The 17,687-nt window shown below is 43.8% G+C and overlaps 1 protein-coding gene across 1 annotated transcript in view; it reads left to right on the top strand.

Moving 5' to 3' along the window:
- LOC115470131 (retinoic acid-induced protein 3-like) overlaps positions 1-14,606 on the top strand; it is a 33,966-nt gene extending 19,360 nt beyond the window's left edge. The window contains exons 3-4 of the mRNA XM_030203070.1: positions 7,558-7,619; positions 13,872-14,606. Of these exons, the coding sequence (XP_030058930.1) occupies positions 7,558-7,619; positions 13,872-13,964 (155 nt within the window). The 3' untranslated portion in view covers positions 13,965-14,606. The remainder of the gene's footprint in view (positions 1-7,557; positions 7,620-13,871) is intronic.
- Positions 14,607-17,687: the final 3,081 nt, after the last annotated feature.

The following is a 17,687-nucleotide window of genomic DNA, read 5'->3' as shown; positions in this document are numbered from 1 at the left end:
CAGCAAGGCCCACTGCCGTCACTACCTTCTCCGGCAATGAGTTCCAGAGTCTAACCACGCGCTGAGTAAAGAAAAACTTTCTCCCCACATTCTAATTTCATCTTGTGTCCCCTGGTTCTATTATTGTTAGAAAGCGTAAACAAACGCTTCACATCTGTCCGCTCTACCCCACTCATTATTTTGTAGACCTCTATCATATCACCCCTCAGCCGGCCATTTTGGAGGGGAGCCCTTACCGTCACCCATTGAGGTGGCATTAAGGGCTCCCGGGCTAACCCGGCGGTAACTGGGCAGCATGCGGCACTGCCCGATTACCGCTTGGTACTGTCCGGCGCTACAAAATAAATAAATTTTCGTAGTGCCGGATATGACGGTGCGGTAGGGGTGGGATGTACCGCCGGGCTGCTGCGGTAGCTTGGCAGTACTTTCGTTATAGTGAGTGGTAAACCCGCATTGGGCTTACTGCCGCTTAGTAAAAGGAGCCCTTAATGGGTGGGTCATATCCATCTGTCTGTAACCATTTGCAATTGCAGTAGGATTTTTTTTTGTCATCCTTTGAGCTTATGTGAGCTCCTTCCTGTCACAATTTGAATTTCCTCAGTTTTAAGGCTGTCTTCGAAGGCCATTGGTTGTCTGGCAGAGCATAAGAGCCAACTAGGAGAGAGGGTAGCCAGGGATGCAGAAAGGGAGAGAGGTCAGATACTAGATGAGAGCAGCAGGAATAGAGATCCACTCCTGGAGAAATAAGATGAAAATCCCTACGGTGTGTAATTGTCTAGGACATGATATGTGTGCGCTAGAACACCACTCCTAAATGTGTACACTTGGTGGGAGTACATTATTATTATTATTAGCATTTGTATAGTGCTACCAGACGCACGCAGTGCTGAACACCTGATACAAAGAGACAGTCCCTACTCAAAAGAGCTTACAATCTAAATAATACAGACAAGACAGTTACGGGTGAGGGAAGTAACGGGTGAGAAGGAAGGAAGGGACAAGGGAGGGCAATTGAGTAGTGGCTAGGAGCTAAAAAGCAGCAGTGAAAAGGTGGGTTTTCAGCATAGATTTGAAAACAGGTAGAGATGGAGCTAGATGTATAGGTCCAGGAAGCCTATTCCAGGCATAAGGTGCCGCGAGAGAAAAGGGGCGAAGCCTGGAGTTAGCAGTGGAGGAGAAGGGGGACGACAAGAGAGATTTGTCCTGTGAGCGGAGTTCACGGGGAGGAATGTAGGGAGAGTTGAGAGTGGAGAGGTAATGGGGGGCTGCAGAGTGGATGCATTTAAAGGTCAGTATGAGAAGTTTAAACTGAATGCGGAAGCGGACAGGGAGCCAGTGAAGTGACTTGAGGAGTGGGTAGTGTGGGTATAATGATTCTGGCAGAAAATAAGTCGTGCCACAGAATTTTGGACAGATTGGAGAGGGGAGAGATGGTTGAGCAGAAGACCAGTGAGAAGTAAATTGCAATAGTCCAAGCGAGGGGTGACAAGGGTGTGGATAAGGGTTCTGGCAGCGTATTCAGAAAGGAAGGGGCGAATTTTGCTAATATTGTAGATAAAGAAACGACAGGTTTTGGCGATCTGTTGAATATGCGCAGAGAAGGAGAGAGAGGAATCAAAGATGACTCCAAGGTTAGGAGCCGAGGAGACAGGGAGGATGTGAGAGCCATTAACAGAGATAGAGAAAGGGGGAAGAGGGGAGGTGGGTTTAGGGGGAAAAATGAGAAGTTCAGTTTTGGTCATGTTGAGCTTTAGATGGCATTGAGACATCCAAGCAGCAATGTCGGACAAGCAGGCTGAGATTTTGTCCTGGATCGAGGTTGAGATTTCAGGGGTGGAGATGTAGATCTGAGAGTCATCAGTGTAAAGATGGTATTGAAAGCCATGGGATGAAATCAGGGTACCAAGGGAAGAGGTATAGATGGAGAAAAGGTGGGGTCCAAGGACAGAACCCTGAGGCACACCAACAGAAAGCGGGATGGAAGTTGAAGAGGATCCACTAGAGTAAACACTGAAAGAATGAAGTGAGAGGTAAGAGGAGAACCAGGAAAGAACAGGGCCCTGGAATCCAAGCGAGGACAGCGTATCCAGAAGTATAGTGTGGTCAACAGTGTCGAAAGCAGCAGATAGGTCAAGAAGGATAAGGATAGAATAGAGACCTCTGGATTTAGCCAGTAGCAGGTCATTAGAGACTTTGGTAAGTGCAGTTTCAGTAGAGTGAAGAGGGCGAAAACCAGATTGGAGGGGTCAAGAATAGGTTGTGAAGAAAGAAAGTCAAGACAACGGTGGTGAATGACATGTTCAAGTAATTTGGAGAGGAAAGGGAGAAGGGAGATGGGGTGATAGTTGGAGGGACTGGTAGGGTCAAGTGAGGGTTTTTTAAGGAGTGGAGTGACAACAGCATGTTTGAAGGCCATAGGAACAGTTGGAGAGTGAGAGATTAAGGATGTGACAGATGACTGGGATGATAGTAGGAGAGATAGTGTTAAGTAGATAAGTGGGGGTGGGATCAGAGGAACAGGTAGTACATTTAGAGGAGGAAAGAACAAGGGCAGTCTCCTCAGTACAAACTTCTGAGAAGGAGGGAAAAAGAAGGAGAGGAAGGAGAGTAGGGGTGAGGACTAAAGGAGAGAGAGGTGGGGAGAGTTTGGATGAAAATTCAAGGTTAATCTTACGGATTTTATTGTGGAAGTGTTCAGCTAGGGTCTGAGGAGAAAGAGATGGGGGAATTGGGGATGGAGGTACCTTGAGAAGAGAGTTCAGTGTGGCGAAGAGGAGTCAAGGGTTGGAGCCAAGGGAATTTGTCAATTGGGTGAAGTAATCCTGTTTGGCAAGTGAAAGGGCAGACTGGAAGGAGTTAAGCATGAATTTGAAATGAATGAAGTCAGCAAGGGTGTGGGATTTAAACCAAGAACGTTCAGCAGAATGGGCACAGGAACAAAAGTAGCGGATTTTAGAGGTCAGCCAAGGCTGGGGTTTGGTACACCTGGTAGGATGGGGCATGGGAGGGGCAAGAGTGCCCAGTGCAGAGGAAAGAATAGTATCATAGGAGGAAACAGCTTCATTTACAGACTTTGATAGAGTGGTGGTAGAGAAAAGGTTAGAGACATAAGAGGATAGAGTAAGGAGTACATCCTTTCAACTTGCTCTTATCTCTTCTACATCACTGATAATATTGTAGCTCTCTGTACTTAACAATGTGTAGCCTCCATAAACTCCAGTGGAATCAGTCTCATGCATGTTCAGAATTCGATTACAGAGGGCACTAATGAAATCCACACAGTCATACGAATCAAACCAAAGAAATGGAGGAAGCCAACCACAATGTTCAGGGTGACCAAAGTTTATTCTCCAAATAATTGCTGATAGAATGACCCAACACGGACCGTGTTTTGACAAACACATTCTTCATCAAGGGTATCTTAGTAAAAACAGATAAACAAAATACCTTTTCAAATCAGCAAGTTATATGTTATCATATTCAGATTTTCATAACAGCATTCCTTTATAAAATATTAGAAAGGTATTGCTGCATTATATTTCAGTTCCTTGTTGTTGTGTGTGTTTCTCATATATTTTTTTATTGAATATTATGCTATTTTATGTCTGTCTGGTTATTTATTTATTGCATTTGTACCCCACATTTTCCCACCTATTTGCAGGCTCAATGTGGCTTACATAGTACCATCAAAGGCGTTTGCCCAGTCGGTGGATAGAAAATACAAAGTTGTATAGTGATCGTATGAGGTATAAGTGGAGGGTCGGAATGGATGAAAATTGCGTGTTGTCCTGTTCGATCATAGTCATGCTGTGTTGGTAGGTGAAGAGGGTTACGTGGGGTCGTTGGGGTAAGCCTTTTTGAAGAGGTTGGTTTTTAGTGATTTCCTGAAGTTCAAGTGGTCTAGAATTGTTTTCACAGCTTTTGGGAGCCCATTCCATAGTTGTGCGCTTATGTGGGAGAAGCTGGCTGCCTAAGTTGTTTTGTATTTCAGTCCTTTGCAATTTGGGTAGTGTAGGTTTAGGTAGGATCTTGATGATCTGACTTTGTTTCTTATTGGTAACTCTATTTGTATTTATTTATTTATTTTATTCATTTATATTTTTTAAATCTGTTTTTACTAAGATACCCTGATGAAGACTATGAGGCCCTTTTACCAAGCTGCTATAAAAGGGAGCCTGCACTGCCATCAGCGCGTGTTTTTCACGCGCGCTGAGGCCCCCTTTTACCGCAGTGGGTTAACGGGAAGTCCCTCTTTCCTGAGGAAATGGCCAAGCAGCAAGTAAAGCACTTGCCGCGCAGCCATTTTAGGGGGAAGCCCTTACCTCCACCCATTGAGGTGGCGGTAAGGACTCCCGCGCTATCCCAGCGGTAACCAGGCAGCACGCGGCACTGCCCGATTACCGCCAGGCACACTCTGGCTCTACAAAAATAAATATATTTTTGTAGAACCGGATATGATGACGCGCTAGGGGTGGGAAGTACCATTGGGTTGCTGCGGTAGCCCAGCGTTATTTCCTGTTTAGCAAGCGGTAAGCCCGCATTAGGCTTACCGCCGTCTTGTAAAAGGGGCCCTGTTGAAACACAGCCCATGCTGAGTCATTCTATCAGCAATTATTTGGAGAATAAACTTTGGTCACCCTGAACATTGTGGTTGGCTTCCTGCACTTCTTTGGTTTTATCAGAATTAGATTATTACATCATGCCATCGAAGTTGAGGAGGATCATTGTTTAACGCAGTGCAACTGAAGCCCACATCAAAGCACTCCTCTATACAAAGCCTCAGGAACGCTATAAATATTGGCAGCTCCTGCTTAGCAATTTCTCCTCGCTTGGAGGCTGATATTCAGTGCGGTATATCCAATTAAATTGACCGGATAGCTTATCTCCTTAACTTTAACCGGGTCAGTCACCAACTTTCAATATACCTGGTTAAAGTTAATTGAATATCCTTATCCAGTGAACTCCCAGGCAGACATTTACTCTGACTAGATTTAACTGGATAGTGGGAGTAACCAGCGCTATTTTTAACAGACTAGAGTGGAATATTGTCACTGGTTAAATCAAACATGTGCCCCCCCAGCACACGCAGATAACTGGTCAGCAGCCCCAAAATTTCAAAAGTAAGGATTTATCCAAGTAACTCCTGAAATTAGCCAGGAAAATACTTTGTATATCAAGCCTATAACATTGTTTTGTTTTTTTTGCCATTGGTAAGCTGCTCAAACTTTGGCCTCATTCATACAGAAGCCAAGTGAACACAATTCCTCTTTAAGCTATGAGAACAACAGATTAGTATCAATTCTCCATTCAAATGCTGGATATAAAATGTGAAAGAAGATGAAGAACCAGCTTAAATCAAATGGGGATGCCCTGCTAACTCAGCAGTCCATTTATTAAGCTGCGCAAGTGCTACCACGTGCTTACTGCAGCAAAAATTGGCGTACCGTCTGCTCACACTAAAATATATTTCTGGGAGGGGGCATATCTGGGGGTGGAATCTGCATTTATATTACTGTGTGCTACCTGATTCGCACAGGATTACCTACAAAATAGATGGTGGTAAGTGTACACTCATGGTGACAGTGCAGGGCCCAGTAATTCACAAAAACTAGAAAATTAGCCATTTTCCAGCTGCGATAAAAATGGCCTTAGCGCATGGGAAAAACCCACAGAAGGGTGGGCTAAGACCACTTTAGCACAGCTCAGTTAAAGGACCTCTCAGACAGAAGAGTCGCTCCTACAGCTCTGCAGTAACATATTTGGTTTAAAGTCATAACACTTGTGTGTTCAAATCTGAGACCCCTGGATAGGGGAGGGCTACAATGGGCCTGGGACTCTCACATGGAAACTCTGTCCTTCCAATCTCATGATCATATTTGGCAAGAGAATTCCTGCTGCTCCAGTGAACTTACAGGTGTAGTCCCAGTTTTATAGGGCTACCCTCCCCTTTTTTTTAGTATTTTTTGCATGGTATGAAATAAAGTCACACCTGCCCTTGCTAGCTGTAAGAGACATGCCTGTGTGAGTCCTCACCTCTGGGTGTAGTGCTGAAAACCTGAGGTCTAACCCTCTGAAGGAAAACCTTTATGTCACTTATACCTCCAGATGTACACGACACCTAGATGATATTCCCCACATAACCTATAGAGGCACAAATGTAGGCGGTCTACCCTCGAGGAGAGCTTCTCTGCTAATCCATTGTTCAGAAAATACCACTAGGAGAATCTGAGTTACCTTTCCACTTTTACCAAAATTAGCCTTGGCAATGGACATGCCCTTCAATTTCCAGTCACTTAGGGACCCTTTTACAAAGCAGCGGTAAGCCCACTGCAGGTTTACCATGTGCCAATCTGGAATTACCTTGGTAATCGGGCAGCACCATACACCACCTGGTTACAGCCAAGTTAGCGTAGGAGCCCTTACTGCCATCTCAATGGGTGGTGGTAAGGGCTTCCTCCCCTGAAATGGCCACACGGTAAATGTTTCACTTACCGCACGGCCATTTCTTTTCCACAAAAACAGACAGCCTTTTACCCACTGCAGTAAAAGGGGGTCTCAGTGTGCATCAAAACCATGGGCTGATACTAGCGCAGGCTTCTTTTTACCATAGCTTAGTAAAAGAGTCCCTTAGTACCCTTCCGTGTACACTAGATACTCACAGACATACAGATCCTTAAGTGAGCACTTGTTGATATCTGAATCTTGAAGTGCACATGCTTATTTATTTATGTGAAAAGTCTTTTATCCCACACGATCTGCAAATCTAAACAGCATACAAAGAAAACAGACTCAAGAAAAATGTCAGGAAGTATTTTTTTCACAGAGAGAGTGGTGGATACTTGGAATGCCCTCCCGCGGGAGGTGGTAGAGATGAAAATGGTAACGGAATTCAAACATGCGTGGGATAAACATAAAGGAATCCTGTTGAGAAGGAATGGATCCTCAGAAGTTTAACCGAGATTGGGTGGTAGAGCTGGTGGTGGGAGGCAGGGCTGGTGGTTGGGAGGCGGGGCTAGTGCTGGGCAGACTTCTACGGTCTGTGCCCTGAAAGTGGCAGATACAAATCAAGGTAAGGTATACACAAAAAGCAGCACATATGAGTTTATCTTGTTGGGCAGACTGGATGGACCGTGCAGGTCTTTTTCTGCCGTCATCTACTATGTTACTATAATTAAGATAGAATTATATACAAAATAAATACAAAGACACAATAAAGATTATAAATCAACTTCACAGCTGTCTCAAACAAGTACTAAAATATCCAAAAATTCAACCTCAAGAAAAAACCTTGCAGAAAAAAATTGCTTTTAGTTGCTCTCATAAAGTAAGCAACAATTGACTCAGCCATAGGCAATGTGGTCCACGGCTTCGGGCCCACAAGAATAAAAAGGTAGTCTCTACATTCTTCCAATCTAATATACCTGAATGAAGGAAAATCAAGTAGGCAATTATTTATGGACCTTAAGGCTTGTGTTAGTGTATAGATCTTAAGGACAGCATCAGTACCAGTCTGTGTCTCAGAACTTCATCCCCTGAATCCCTGTTTCTGTTCTTTAGATGACGACTCTGGCCGGTGCTCTCCATCTTCTCAACCTCGCTTTGATTCGCTGCAGATGAAGGTAAGCGTGGACATACATGACTATTCTTAAGACAAAAATTGCTTGTTCTTGTATTCGTGTTCATTTTGATCAGTGTTATACAAAAATGCTGGACTATTTTGGATGAGGAAGCAATGCTGAGATTCTCTTTGGTTCAAGATCCTCAGGAGACAGTGCCTTGACAGAAAGGCTACAATTCCATCTGATCATATAGAATTATTATAATGGATTATAAATTGTGACTAGAGATCAGAAAAATCCCCCCAAAACATACAAAACAAAACACGAAGCCCTATTTGACACAGGGGCTCTACTTGGGCAGGACATTCACATTCCCCAGTATTTTATAAAAAGCTCTGCCACATGTAGAGTCTTTCGTAAAATAGATATAAGGATGTGCTGGCACATACAGCTGACATATTCATTTTTCAAACCTACATATGCAGAAAAAAAGTGGTATCATTCAAGATCTTTACACATGTAAGTACCAACAACAACCCATATAGGCACCTACATTTACCTCCCCAAATACCTGCCACTCAACAATATATTCCACTCATAACAATATGTTTGGGTTTATGTCACTCTCTTTATGTCATACATGAGTAAGAGTGGATCTCAGAATCATAGAAAGCCAATGCTGATGTTGTTGCCATACAGGTTACAACACTGAATAAGCTGTAAACCAACCAGCAATGTTCTATTTCATGCCATCAATAATACACCCTAATCAATGCAAGAACATAAAAGTGCTAACCTCAGTGCACAATGTCCAAATAATTACTTAATTTACTAAGACTAAAGTGCATAACACAAAATGGCACTTGAGAGTCCTCCACTGCATGGTAGTACTGCTCAATTTGTCCAAAAAGTTTTTGATTCGATTCACTCATATGAATCGATTTATTTTTAAAATTCAATTCAGTTCTTTAAGGCTACTATGTTGTCTGGTCTTTTAATTCTTGTTATCATGTTGGTCCCAGTCTCTGGTTTCTGCTCTCTTCTGTCTTCTCTTAACTCTTTTGCCAGGCTCTCCTGATTCATTTGGCATTTGTTCTCTTTCCACATCCATCAATCAACTGCCCTCTGTATCCCTGCCCCTAGCTTCCTGTCATATTGAGCATCTCCCTTCTCAGTATCTTTATTCATAGCCTGTCCAGCAGCACTCCTCTATAACCCTATCCCCCCCTCCCCATGTCCATCACTGGATCTCTATGGCCCTATCCCTCCTCATGTTCAGCTTCTTCCCTTATTCCTCCTTCCCTCCTGTACCCTTCCCTCTTGTCCTTCCTCCTCCAGGACCAGAATCTCCCTTCCTTCTCTCGTCTTTTCCTCCCCCTTCTATCCAGTATCTCCCCCTTTTCATCTAGCATCGGTCTCCTCTTTCTCTCCCCCTTCCATCCAGCATCTGCTCTCCTTCTCTCCCCTTCAATCCAGCATCTTCACTCCTTCTTTTTCCTCCTTCCATTCATGGTTTGCTCTCCTTATCTCCCCCTTCCATCCAGAATCTGCTTTTCTTCTCTCCCCTTCAATCCAGTGTCTTCCCTTCTTCTCTCCCCTTCAATCCAGCCTCTGCCCTCTCTCTCTCCAGTACCCATTTCTTCCATCCAGCCTCTGTCTCTTCTCTGTTCCCCCTAATCCAGCATCTGCCTCCTTTCTGATCCCCCCTCCCGCCCTGACACCCCTGCCACAGCTGCAGTTGCTGCTACTGTTGTTTCTCTAAATGAGCAGCAGAGGCAACAAAAGAAGTTAATGACCATGGAGACAGATTCTCCATTGTTGCAGCCGCTGGTCCCACCCCCTTGGACATCAATTCCTGTTCCAGGGCAGAGCCAGCAGCCTGCACAAATGTTGAGTACGGTCCCACAGTGAGTAACTACTTTTACCACAGTTGCTGCTGCTCTAGAGAAGCAGCAGCAGCACCACCACCACCTTGGGTGACAGTGGGAGGGATGTAGGAAAAGTCCTGATTTTTTCCCAAATGAATCAATTCATTCAAAGTGAATTGGCAAATCGGACAGTACTACTACGTGGTACAATCCCCTCAGCTTCATTACATAAATCACTGACTTCATGCTGAAGTTTTGCTTTCTATAGCTTTGTCAAGGGGTAATTTATTTATTTATTTGTAGCATTTGTATCCCACATTTTCCCACAAATTTGCGGGCTCAATGTGGCTTACATTTGCCGGAATGGCGGTTGCCATTTCCGTGTAACAGGTTTACAAATGGTATTGCGTTAGGGTGTATACATACATGGTAACATATAAGGAACAGAGTATATAAGAAACATCTTATGGTGTGAGTATATACAATTTGCAAACATATTTGGTAAGGGAGAATACATTAATGAGGAGGAAACCTTCAGTCATGAAGAAACCTCATCATTTAAATATGGTGTCTAAGGATTTTGAAATCCCCCTGCTGGCAAGAGACAGGAAGTGACGTCTCTAAAACAGAAACACATGTTAAACACCAAGAACCCAAGCATAGGACAAAATCGCAAACAGTACTGTTGAATATCTAATATTTCTTATATGATGAATTGATAGAAACCCACCAATCCCCCCCCCCCCCCAAGAAAACTCTTACAAAGTTTACAGGGATGGGGGAAGAGATTTTGTATTTAGTTCACACCTTTTTCAGTAGTAGTTCAAGTACGGTAGTAATTAACATGGGCAGGCATGAATTTCTCCCGCCCTTCCAGTAGAAGAAAGTATTAACCCAAAGAAGAGGATGCAATAGGTGGTGATTAATGGCTGCAGCTTTATTCTTCATTTCAAGGAGAGCAGAGGGTGGTACTAAACAACAGCCTGAGCTATGAAACCCAGTCTTATTTATATCCCATCACCCTCCACACACTCCAGCCACTTAATGACTGATGGACATTATCTGAGACATACAGGTGATCCACTGAAGGCCCTCCAGGTTGTCTCCTTCCGCACTGTGATTTTTTTGAGATAGGCTGGATTCTGCCATGCCCTCCAAGTAGTGCACCACCATTGAGACAGTTCCTTCCAGGAAGCCTGCTATGGGATTTTAGCTAGAGTAGATGAAAGTAAGAGGAAGCAGCTGAGCAGAAGGCAGGCATTTAAATCCCTCACCCTTTGATTTCCTCTCCCTATCACCGCCCCCTGGCCACTCTCCTACCCTGCAGGATATCATGATAGGCCCAACCCAAACGGCTGTGCGTTGGCAGGCTGGGTGCAAAACTCAAGGGAAGCTGATGTGGGGACATGTTATTAATGGCCTCACACACTGTGGCTCAGGCCATGGCTCTTTCCTGTCTCCAGAAGGCTTACAATATAAGTTTGTACCTGAGGCAATGAATAAGTTGTTTGCCCAAGGTCACAAGGAGTGACAGTGGAATTTGAAACCTGGCCTTCCTAGTTCTCAGCCCACGACTCTAACCATTAGTCAAATGTTAGCACAGTTGTCTCCTGAGTCACTGGTGGTGACCCCAGGATGTTGGCACTTTCAGAGCAAGTGCGAGGGCTGACGTAGAAATTTCTTAAAGTGCATGTGCACTCCCTTTGCATACTAGGAAATGCAAACATAGATTTTCAGCCCCTACCAAAACACACACCCTCAAAATCTCTGTATCCTGGCCATCTACACATTAAAACAGGGGCTTTCTAAAATCAACCTTGGCATATGTAGTCAGTCTAGATGTATATATGCTGCTATGTACACATGTAGGTGCTTCTAGAACAGATTCTTCACTCAGTCCTCGGAAAACACCCAGCCAGTCAGGTTTTCAGGATTCCACAATGAATATGCATGACGACACCCAGCTTTACCTCTCCACACCAGACATCACTGCCGAAACCCAGGCCAAAGTATCAGCTTGCTTAACTGACATTGCTGCCTGGATGTCCAACCGCCACCTGAAACTGAACATGGCCAAGACCGAGCTTATTGTCTTCCCACCCAAACCCACTTCCCCTCTCCCTCCACTCTCTATCTCAGTTGATAACACCCTCATCCTCCCTGTCTCATCTGCCCGCAACCTCGGAGTCATCTTCGACTCCTCCCTCTCCTTCTCTGCGCAAATCCAGCAGATAGCCAAGACTTGTCGCTTCTTCCTCTATAACATTAGCAAAATTCGCCCTTTCCTCTCTGAGCACACCACCCGAACTCTCATCCACTCTCTCATTACCTCTCGCCTTGACTACTGCAACCTACTCCTCACTGGCCTCCCACTTAGCCATTTATCCCCCCTTCAGTCCATTCAGAACTCGGCTGCACGTCTTATCTTCCGCCTGGACCGATATACTCATATCACCCCTCTCCTCAAGTCACTTCACTGGCTTCCAATCAGGTACCGCATACAGTTCGAGCTTCTCCTACTAACCTACAAATGCACTCGATCTGCAGCCCCTCCTTACCTCTCTACCCTCATCTCCCCTTACGTTCCTACCCGTAACCTCCGCTCTCAAGACAAATCCCTCCTCTCAGTGCCCTTCTCCACCACCGCCAACTCCAGGCTCCGCCCTTTCTGCCTCGCCTCACCTCACCCCATGCTTGGAATAAACTCCCTGAGCCCATACGCCAGGCCCCTTCCCTGCCCATCTTCAAATCCTTGCTCAAAGCCCACCTCTTCAATGTCGCCTTCGGCACCTAACCACTTTACCTGTATTCAGGAAATCTTGACTGCCCCAACTTGACATTTTGTCCTTTAGATTATAAGCTCCTTCGAGCAGGAACTGTCCTTCTTTGTTAAACTGTACAGCGCTGCGTAACCCTAGTAGCGCTCTAGAAATGTCAAGTAGTAGTAGTAGATACATTTGCATGCACTACCTCTATTGTATGCTAATCTATCTCAGCCTTATGCATTGTGGGTATCCTGAAAACCTGACCGGTCAGGTGTGTCCCAAGGACTGGGTAGAGAACCCTCATTCTAGAATGATCTCCTTAGGCAAACAAATAGGACAAAGAGCATTTTGAAGACTTTTCTCTTTATTTCTTGATAGTACATCCAACCTATAATGATGTATGGGTTTGTGTATTTTGAGAACTTACCTGAACCTGTCTCTAAATGCAGTATTGCCTTCTCTCCATGATGAGAGGCTGGGATTAGTTTGGAAGATGAAGAAAGTTTTCGTTTATCTAATACCTCAACAGCAGTACAGTTGCATTGTCTCTCCTGCTCTTAATGACCGGGGTTCCTGGGATCACACGGTTCTTCTCTTAGGGAGGTATTTGTGAAATGCATTGAAAATTTTGAACATCCTGCTGGCCCGGGCATCCTAAACAAAATTGGACTTTGCATGGATTAAATTAGTCCAATAAAAAGATATTGCCTTACATTTTATTATGTGCGACCCTTTATTTCTCGTATCTCAAGTCAGCAATATGGGCAAGGAGAAAAAGCAGAACACCCTGTGGAAGGGTCATGAGTAAATGTACATTAGGGGAATGCAGTCATTTGATATGACATAGGAAATGCCAATGACATATCTTATCTTGTTTTATATCATTATCAAAAGGGAACAATAGATCTTTTGGGGCTGAAGTATGGATGAAAATTATGCTGCTCGTGCATAGTGCTGAGCCGCTCACATGCAAAGTTCTGATTTGGAAATCCATAGTGGAACGTTCTTTGCCAAGGGGTGTGACCCAGCTCTTTGATTTTCTTATTGCATTGAAGTTGATAGTTTAATAACTGAAAAGAACCTCTTCTGTCTCTGAGGCACAATGGAGGAATACCATTTGCCTCCATCATAAATACGAGAAGGAGGCAGAGGACAAGAGAGTTCTGAATAAGAACATAAGTATCCCAGAAAACAACAAGGCAGACGATCTGCAAAATCCAACATGGAAAACAAACCAGCAGATCAGTATAATATCCAAAACACTTTATTGGAGATACCGTATGTGAAAAAAAGGTTTTTTGGATATTATAAGAACATAAGTATGTCACAATCCATTCTTGATGTTATTTTCTTTTTCCTATGTTTTTGTTAAAATCAAATTTAATAAAGAGACTTCAACTCAAAAGTGAATAGAAATATAAAATCAAAATTTCAGTTTTTTATTGTCATCAATAGCTCATGAGATTCTTATACAATGTATGCTATATATGAATAGAGTGTGCTAGTAACAACGAGAAATTCTGAAATAAAACACTTCTTAAAATAAAACAAAATCAAAGGAAAAAAGAAGACAATACAAAACCATATCAAAATAAACCATTTTCCATTGCACGCCCCCCTAATGGATATGACTGGCTAGAGTCCTGCTTTCACACTAACTCATTCCTTATCTCTTCCAGGACCTTGAAGACACCAAGGAGTTTACCATCCCTCGGCCCCACCCTGTCCCGTGGGTCCAGTACCGGACACATGACCACACACTAGGAAGATGAGAGAAGGGAAACAGCACCTCCCTCCTCTCCCTAGCTCCTTCCCCATTCCCAGCTCAGGAGACCACTGTACAGAGACTCTCTCATCATCCAGCTCGTGTTGTTCCATTCCTATCACAATGATCTCAAGGGTGCCGGCAGCTGGCTCAGCTTCTAGAGCTTCCAGAACGCCAGGGTCAGCCTTGGTTTTGTACAGACACATGGAAGAAGACAGCAATGTAGAAACCAAACGAAAACAGCAGAGTGTAATTTATGTGGCTGGTTGGGCAGTTCTGGTTTTGTGCTTAGGCTTGACTGAATTGAATGTTCCTGGGGAATACAGTACCAAGATATATTGCCCATATGGGGCCGGGTATACATACATCTTGAGCATGTAAAACAGTGTTTTATACACTCAAGTAGGCACTGATAAAAGTAAGCACGCAGAAAGAATAGGGATAAATATTCAGCTGCTGGTGGTCAGCGGTTTTTGGTGGCCATCAACATTATGTCCGGATTTTCAATGCCAGGTCATGCCTGGGTGCTGGCATTGAATAACTGGGTTTTTCGTACCTGTCTATCCCTTATCTGGTTAAGGGTCCCTTTTACAAAGGCACACTGAAAAATGGCCTGCAGTCATGTAGACGCATGTTTTGGGTGCGTGCAGAATCATTTTTCAGCGCACCTGTAAAAAATGCCTTTTTTAATATTTTTGATGAAAATTGCCATATGTCCATTTTGGGTCTGAGACCTTACCACCAGCCATTGATCCAGAGGTAAAGTCTCAAACGGTAACCGGGCAGTAATGACCTATGCATGTCAAATGCCACTTGGTGTGTGTCCAATACGAGCATCTGAAAATTGGATGTGCGTATCGGATGTGCACCAAAAATAAAATTACCACAAGAGCCACGCAGTAGCCGGGTGGTAACTCTATTTTGCCACGCATAGGCGCTTAAGCAGCTTAGTAAAAGGGCCCCTTAGTGCCTTAGTGGAACTGGAAAAAGATAGGATTGAGTTTCTTGTGGTTAATATCAGCACTTAACTGCACAAGTGCCGACTCTACCCCTGGATCGCCCATAAAATAGCCGGCTTTGAGTTTAGCGGTCTGTGGTGATATTCAGCAGCACTAGCTGGTTAAGTGGCTTTGAATATCAGCGGATAGCCCCACCCGGGTGATTTAACCGGCCAGCAGCCTGTTCTGCTCTGCTTAAGGTTCTTTGAAATCATAGTACATAAGTACATAAGTACATAAGTAGTGCCATACTGGGAAAGACCAAAGGTCCATCTAGCCCAGCATCCTGTCACCGACAGTGGGCAATCCAGGTCAAGGGCACCTGGCACGCTCCCCAAACGTAAAAACATTCCAGACAAGTTATACCTAAAAATGCGGAATTTTTCCAAGTCCATTTAATAGCGGTCTATGGACTTGTCCTTTAGGAATCTATCTAACCCCTTTTTAAACTCCGTCAAGCTAACCGCCCGTACCACGTTCTCCGGCAACGAATTCCAGAGTCTAATTACACGTTGGGTGAAGAAAAATTTTCTCCGATTCGTTTTAAATTTACCACACTGTAGCTTCAACTCATGCCCTCTAGTCCTAGTATTTTTGGATAGCGTGAACAGTCGCTTCACATCCACCCGATCCATTCCACTCATTATTTTATACACTTCTATCATATCTCCCCTCAGCCGTCTCTTCTCCAAGCTGAAAAGCCCTAGCCTTCTCAGCCTCTCTTCATAGGAAAGTCGTCCCATCCCCACTATCATTTTTGTCGCCCTTCGCTGTACCTTTTCCAATTCTACTATATCTTTTTTGAGATACGGAGACCAGTACTGAACACAATACTCCAGGTGCGGTCGCACCATGGAGCGATACAACGGCATTATAACATCCGCACACCTGGACTCCATACCCTTCCTAATAACACCCAACATTCTATTCGCTTTCCTAGCCGCAGCAGCACACTGAGCAGAAGGTTTCAGTGTATCATCGACGACGACACCCAGATCCCTTTCTTGATCCGTAACTCCTAACATAGTAGATGACGGCAGATAAAGACCTGAACAGTCCATCAGTGTGCCCAACAAGATAAACTCAAATCGACCCCAGAGCACACTGAGGCTTTCCTAGATCAGAGAATGGGCAGCCCGAGGGGGGGGATCAGCACTTATGCATTCATTTTATAAAATACTTGTCTTGAAGCAGGTGTAACTTTGTTCAGGAGCTTCCTGGGGGTTAATTTTATAAGACACATTTGCACCTTATAAGACAGGTGCCATATAGATGCTTATCAGGTCAATATTCAACCACTGTGGTCAGCATATTTTTTTTAAATGTCAGCCTTGGTATTGAAATATTTTGCATATATTTAACATTGCTATCTGGGTAGCAAGTGGCGCTGAATATACATTAACAGTGATGAGCAGCACTGGCTGGACCGATATTCAACCGCATTCTGTATCGCTAAGCAGTTTAAGTTAGGGCGGCCTTCTTACTGGCCTAAATTAATCAGAATAGCAGTATCAGATAGCGGCTGGGAATTAAGCAGAATGTCCACATTCCGTCCCAGCACTATCCAGATAGAGACTGGGAGATTTGTATGAATTTTCAGTGTAATACCCTGATAGTGCTGCTGAAAATTGATAGACCGTTTATTCCTATAGTGGCTGCTGCGATATGGATAACTACTTTAAGGGGGGAAGTTATCAGTGGAGGTTACCATTAAGACTTTACCAGAAATCATGCTATTTTAGCACAGGATCCCATTTTATTCAACGAGACCCTGTGCTAAAATAGCCCGACTTGTAATAAAATTACCTGTCTTAAGAGTAGACCCTGTTGATACCTTCTGGCCTTAGTACCTCTCTTACCTAAGTACCCTGTTAAGCATTTATCCTTTTGTTTTAAACTTCAGAATTCTGACCGATTTATTTAGATCCCAGGATTTTCAATGCACTTAGGGATCCTTTTACTTAGCTGCGGTACAAGGTGACCTTAGCGTGCCCATGCACAGGACATTCCCATGTGCTAAGGACATTTTTACTGCAGCTGTAAAAATGGCCTTTTTCTATTTCTTGTATTAGTGGCCATGTGCTAGTGTTGCCATTAGCGAGCGGCCATTAAAAATGATTATCATGTGAGCACCTACTGCCACCCATTTTGTAGGCAGTAAGGGCTAACGCACTATTCCTGCGTTAACCAGTTAGCATGTGGTAATGTAGATGTGCTGATTAGTGCAGGAATGCCCCCTCTCCAGCCCCCCTCCCCCGCCCCCTCAAAATAAAAATTAAAAATATTTTTTAGCACACGATTAGCACGTTCCAATTTAGCAGTTACCACAAGACCCCTGAGTGTATCCTGTGGAACACCATTTTAAGCTGCAGCAAGTATGCGGTAGCGCTTACCACAGCATAGTAGAAGGGTCCCTGTACCAGAGTTCTTATCTTCGAATATATACTGTACGTACTGTGTGTGTGAACCTCTTTCATTAATTCAGCTAGTAGATGAAGAAAATCATTTATTCCCTTATTTTATTGTAATTTCTATTTATTTATAAATAATCCAGGCCACAAAATTGCCTCTCAATATATTTCTATAAGAGCTGCTGTTCTGTTCAAAACATCAATAAAACATAACTTTCAGAACCAAACATAGCTCCAAAGCATCAGAGTTCATTTGTAATTCACATGCACAAAACCTACATACATATCATTTAGCGATGTTAAACTATAAGGTACAAAGAG

This window comes from Microcaecilia unicolor, chromosome 1, assembly GCF_901765095.1.
Source record: "Microcaecilia unicolor chromosome 1, aMicUni1.1, whole genome shotgun sequence".
In the NCBI taxonomy this organism is placed as follows: domain Eukaryota; kingdom Metazoa; phylum Chordata; class Amphibia; order Gymnophiona; family Siphonopidae; genus Microcaecilia; species Microcaecilia unicolor.
The sequence above is the reverse complement of the archived record's forward strand: the minus strand, read 5'-3'. Positions and strand labels throughout refer to the sequence as shown.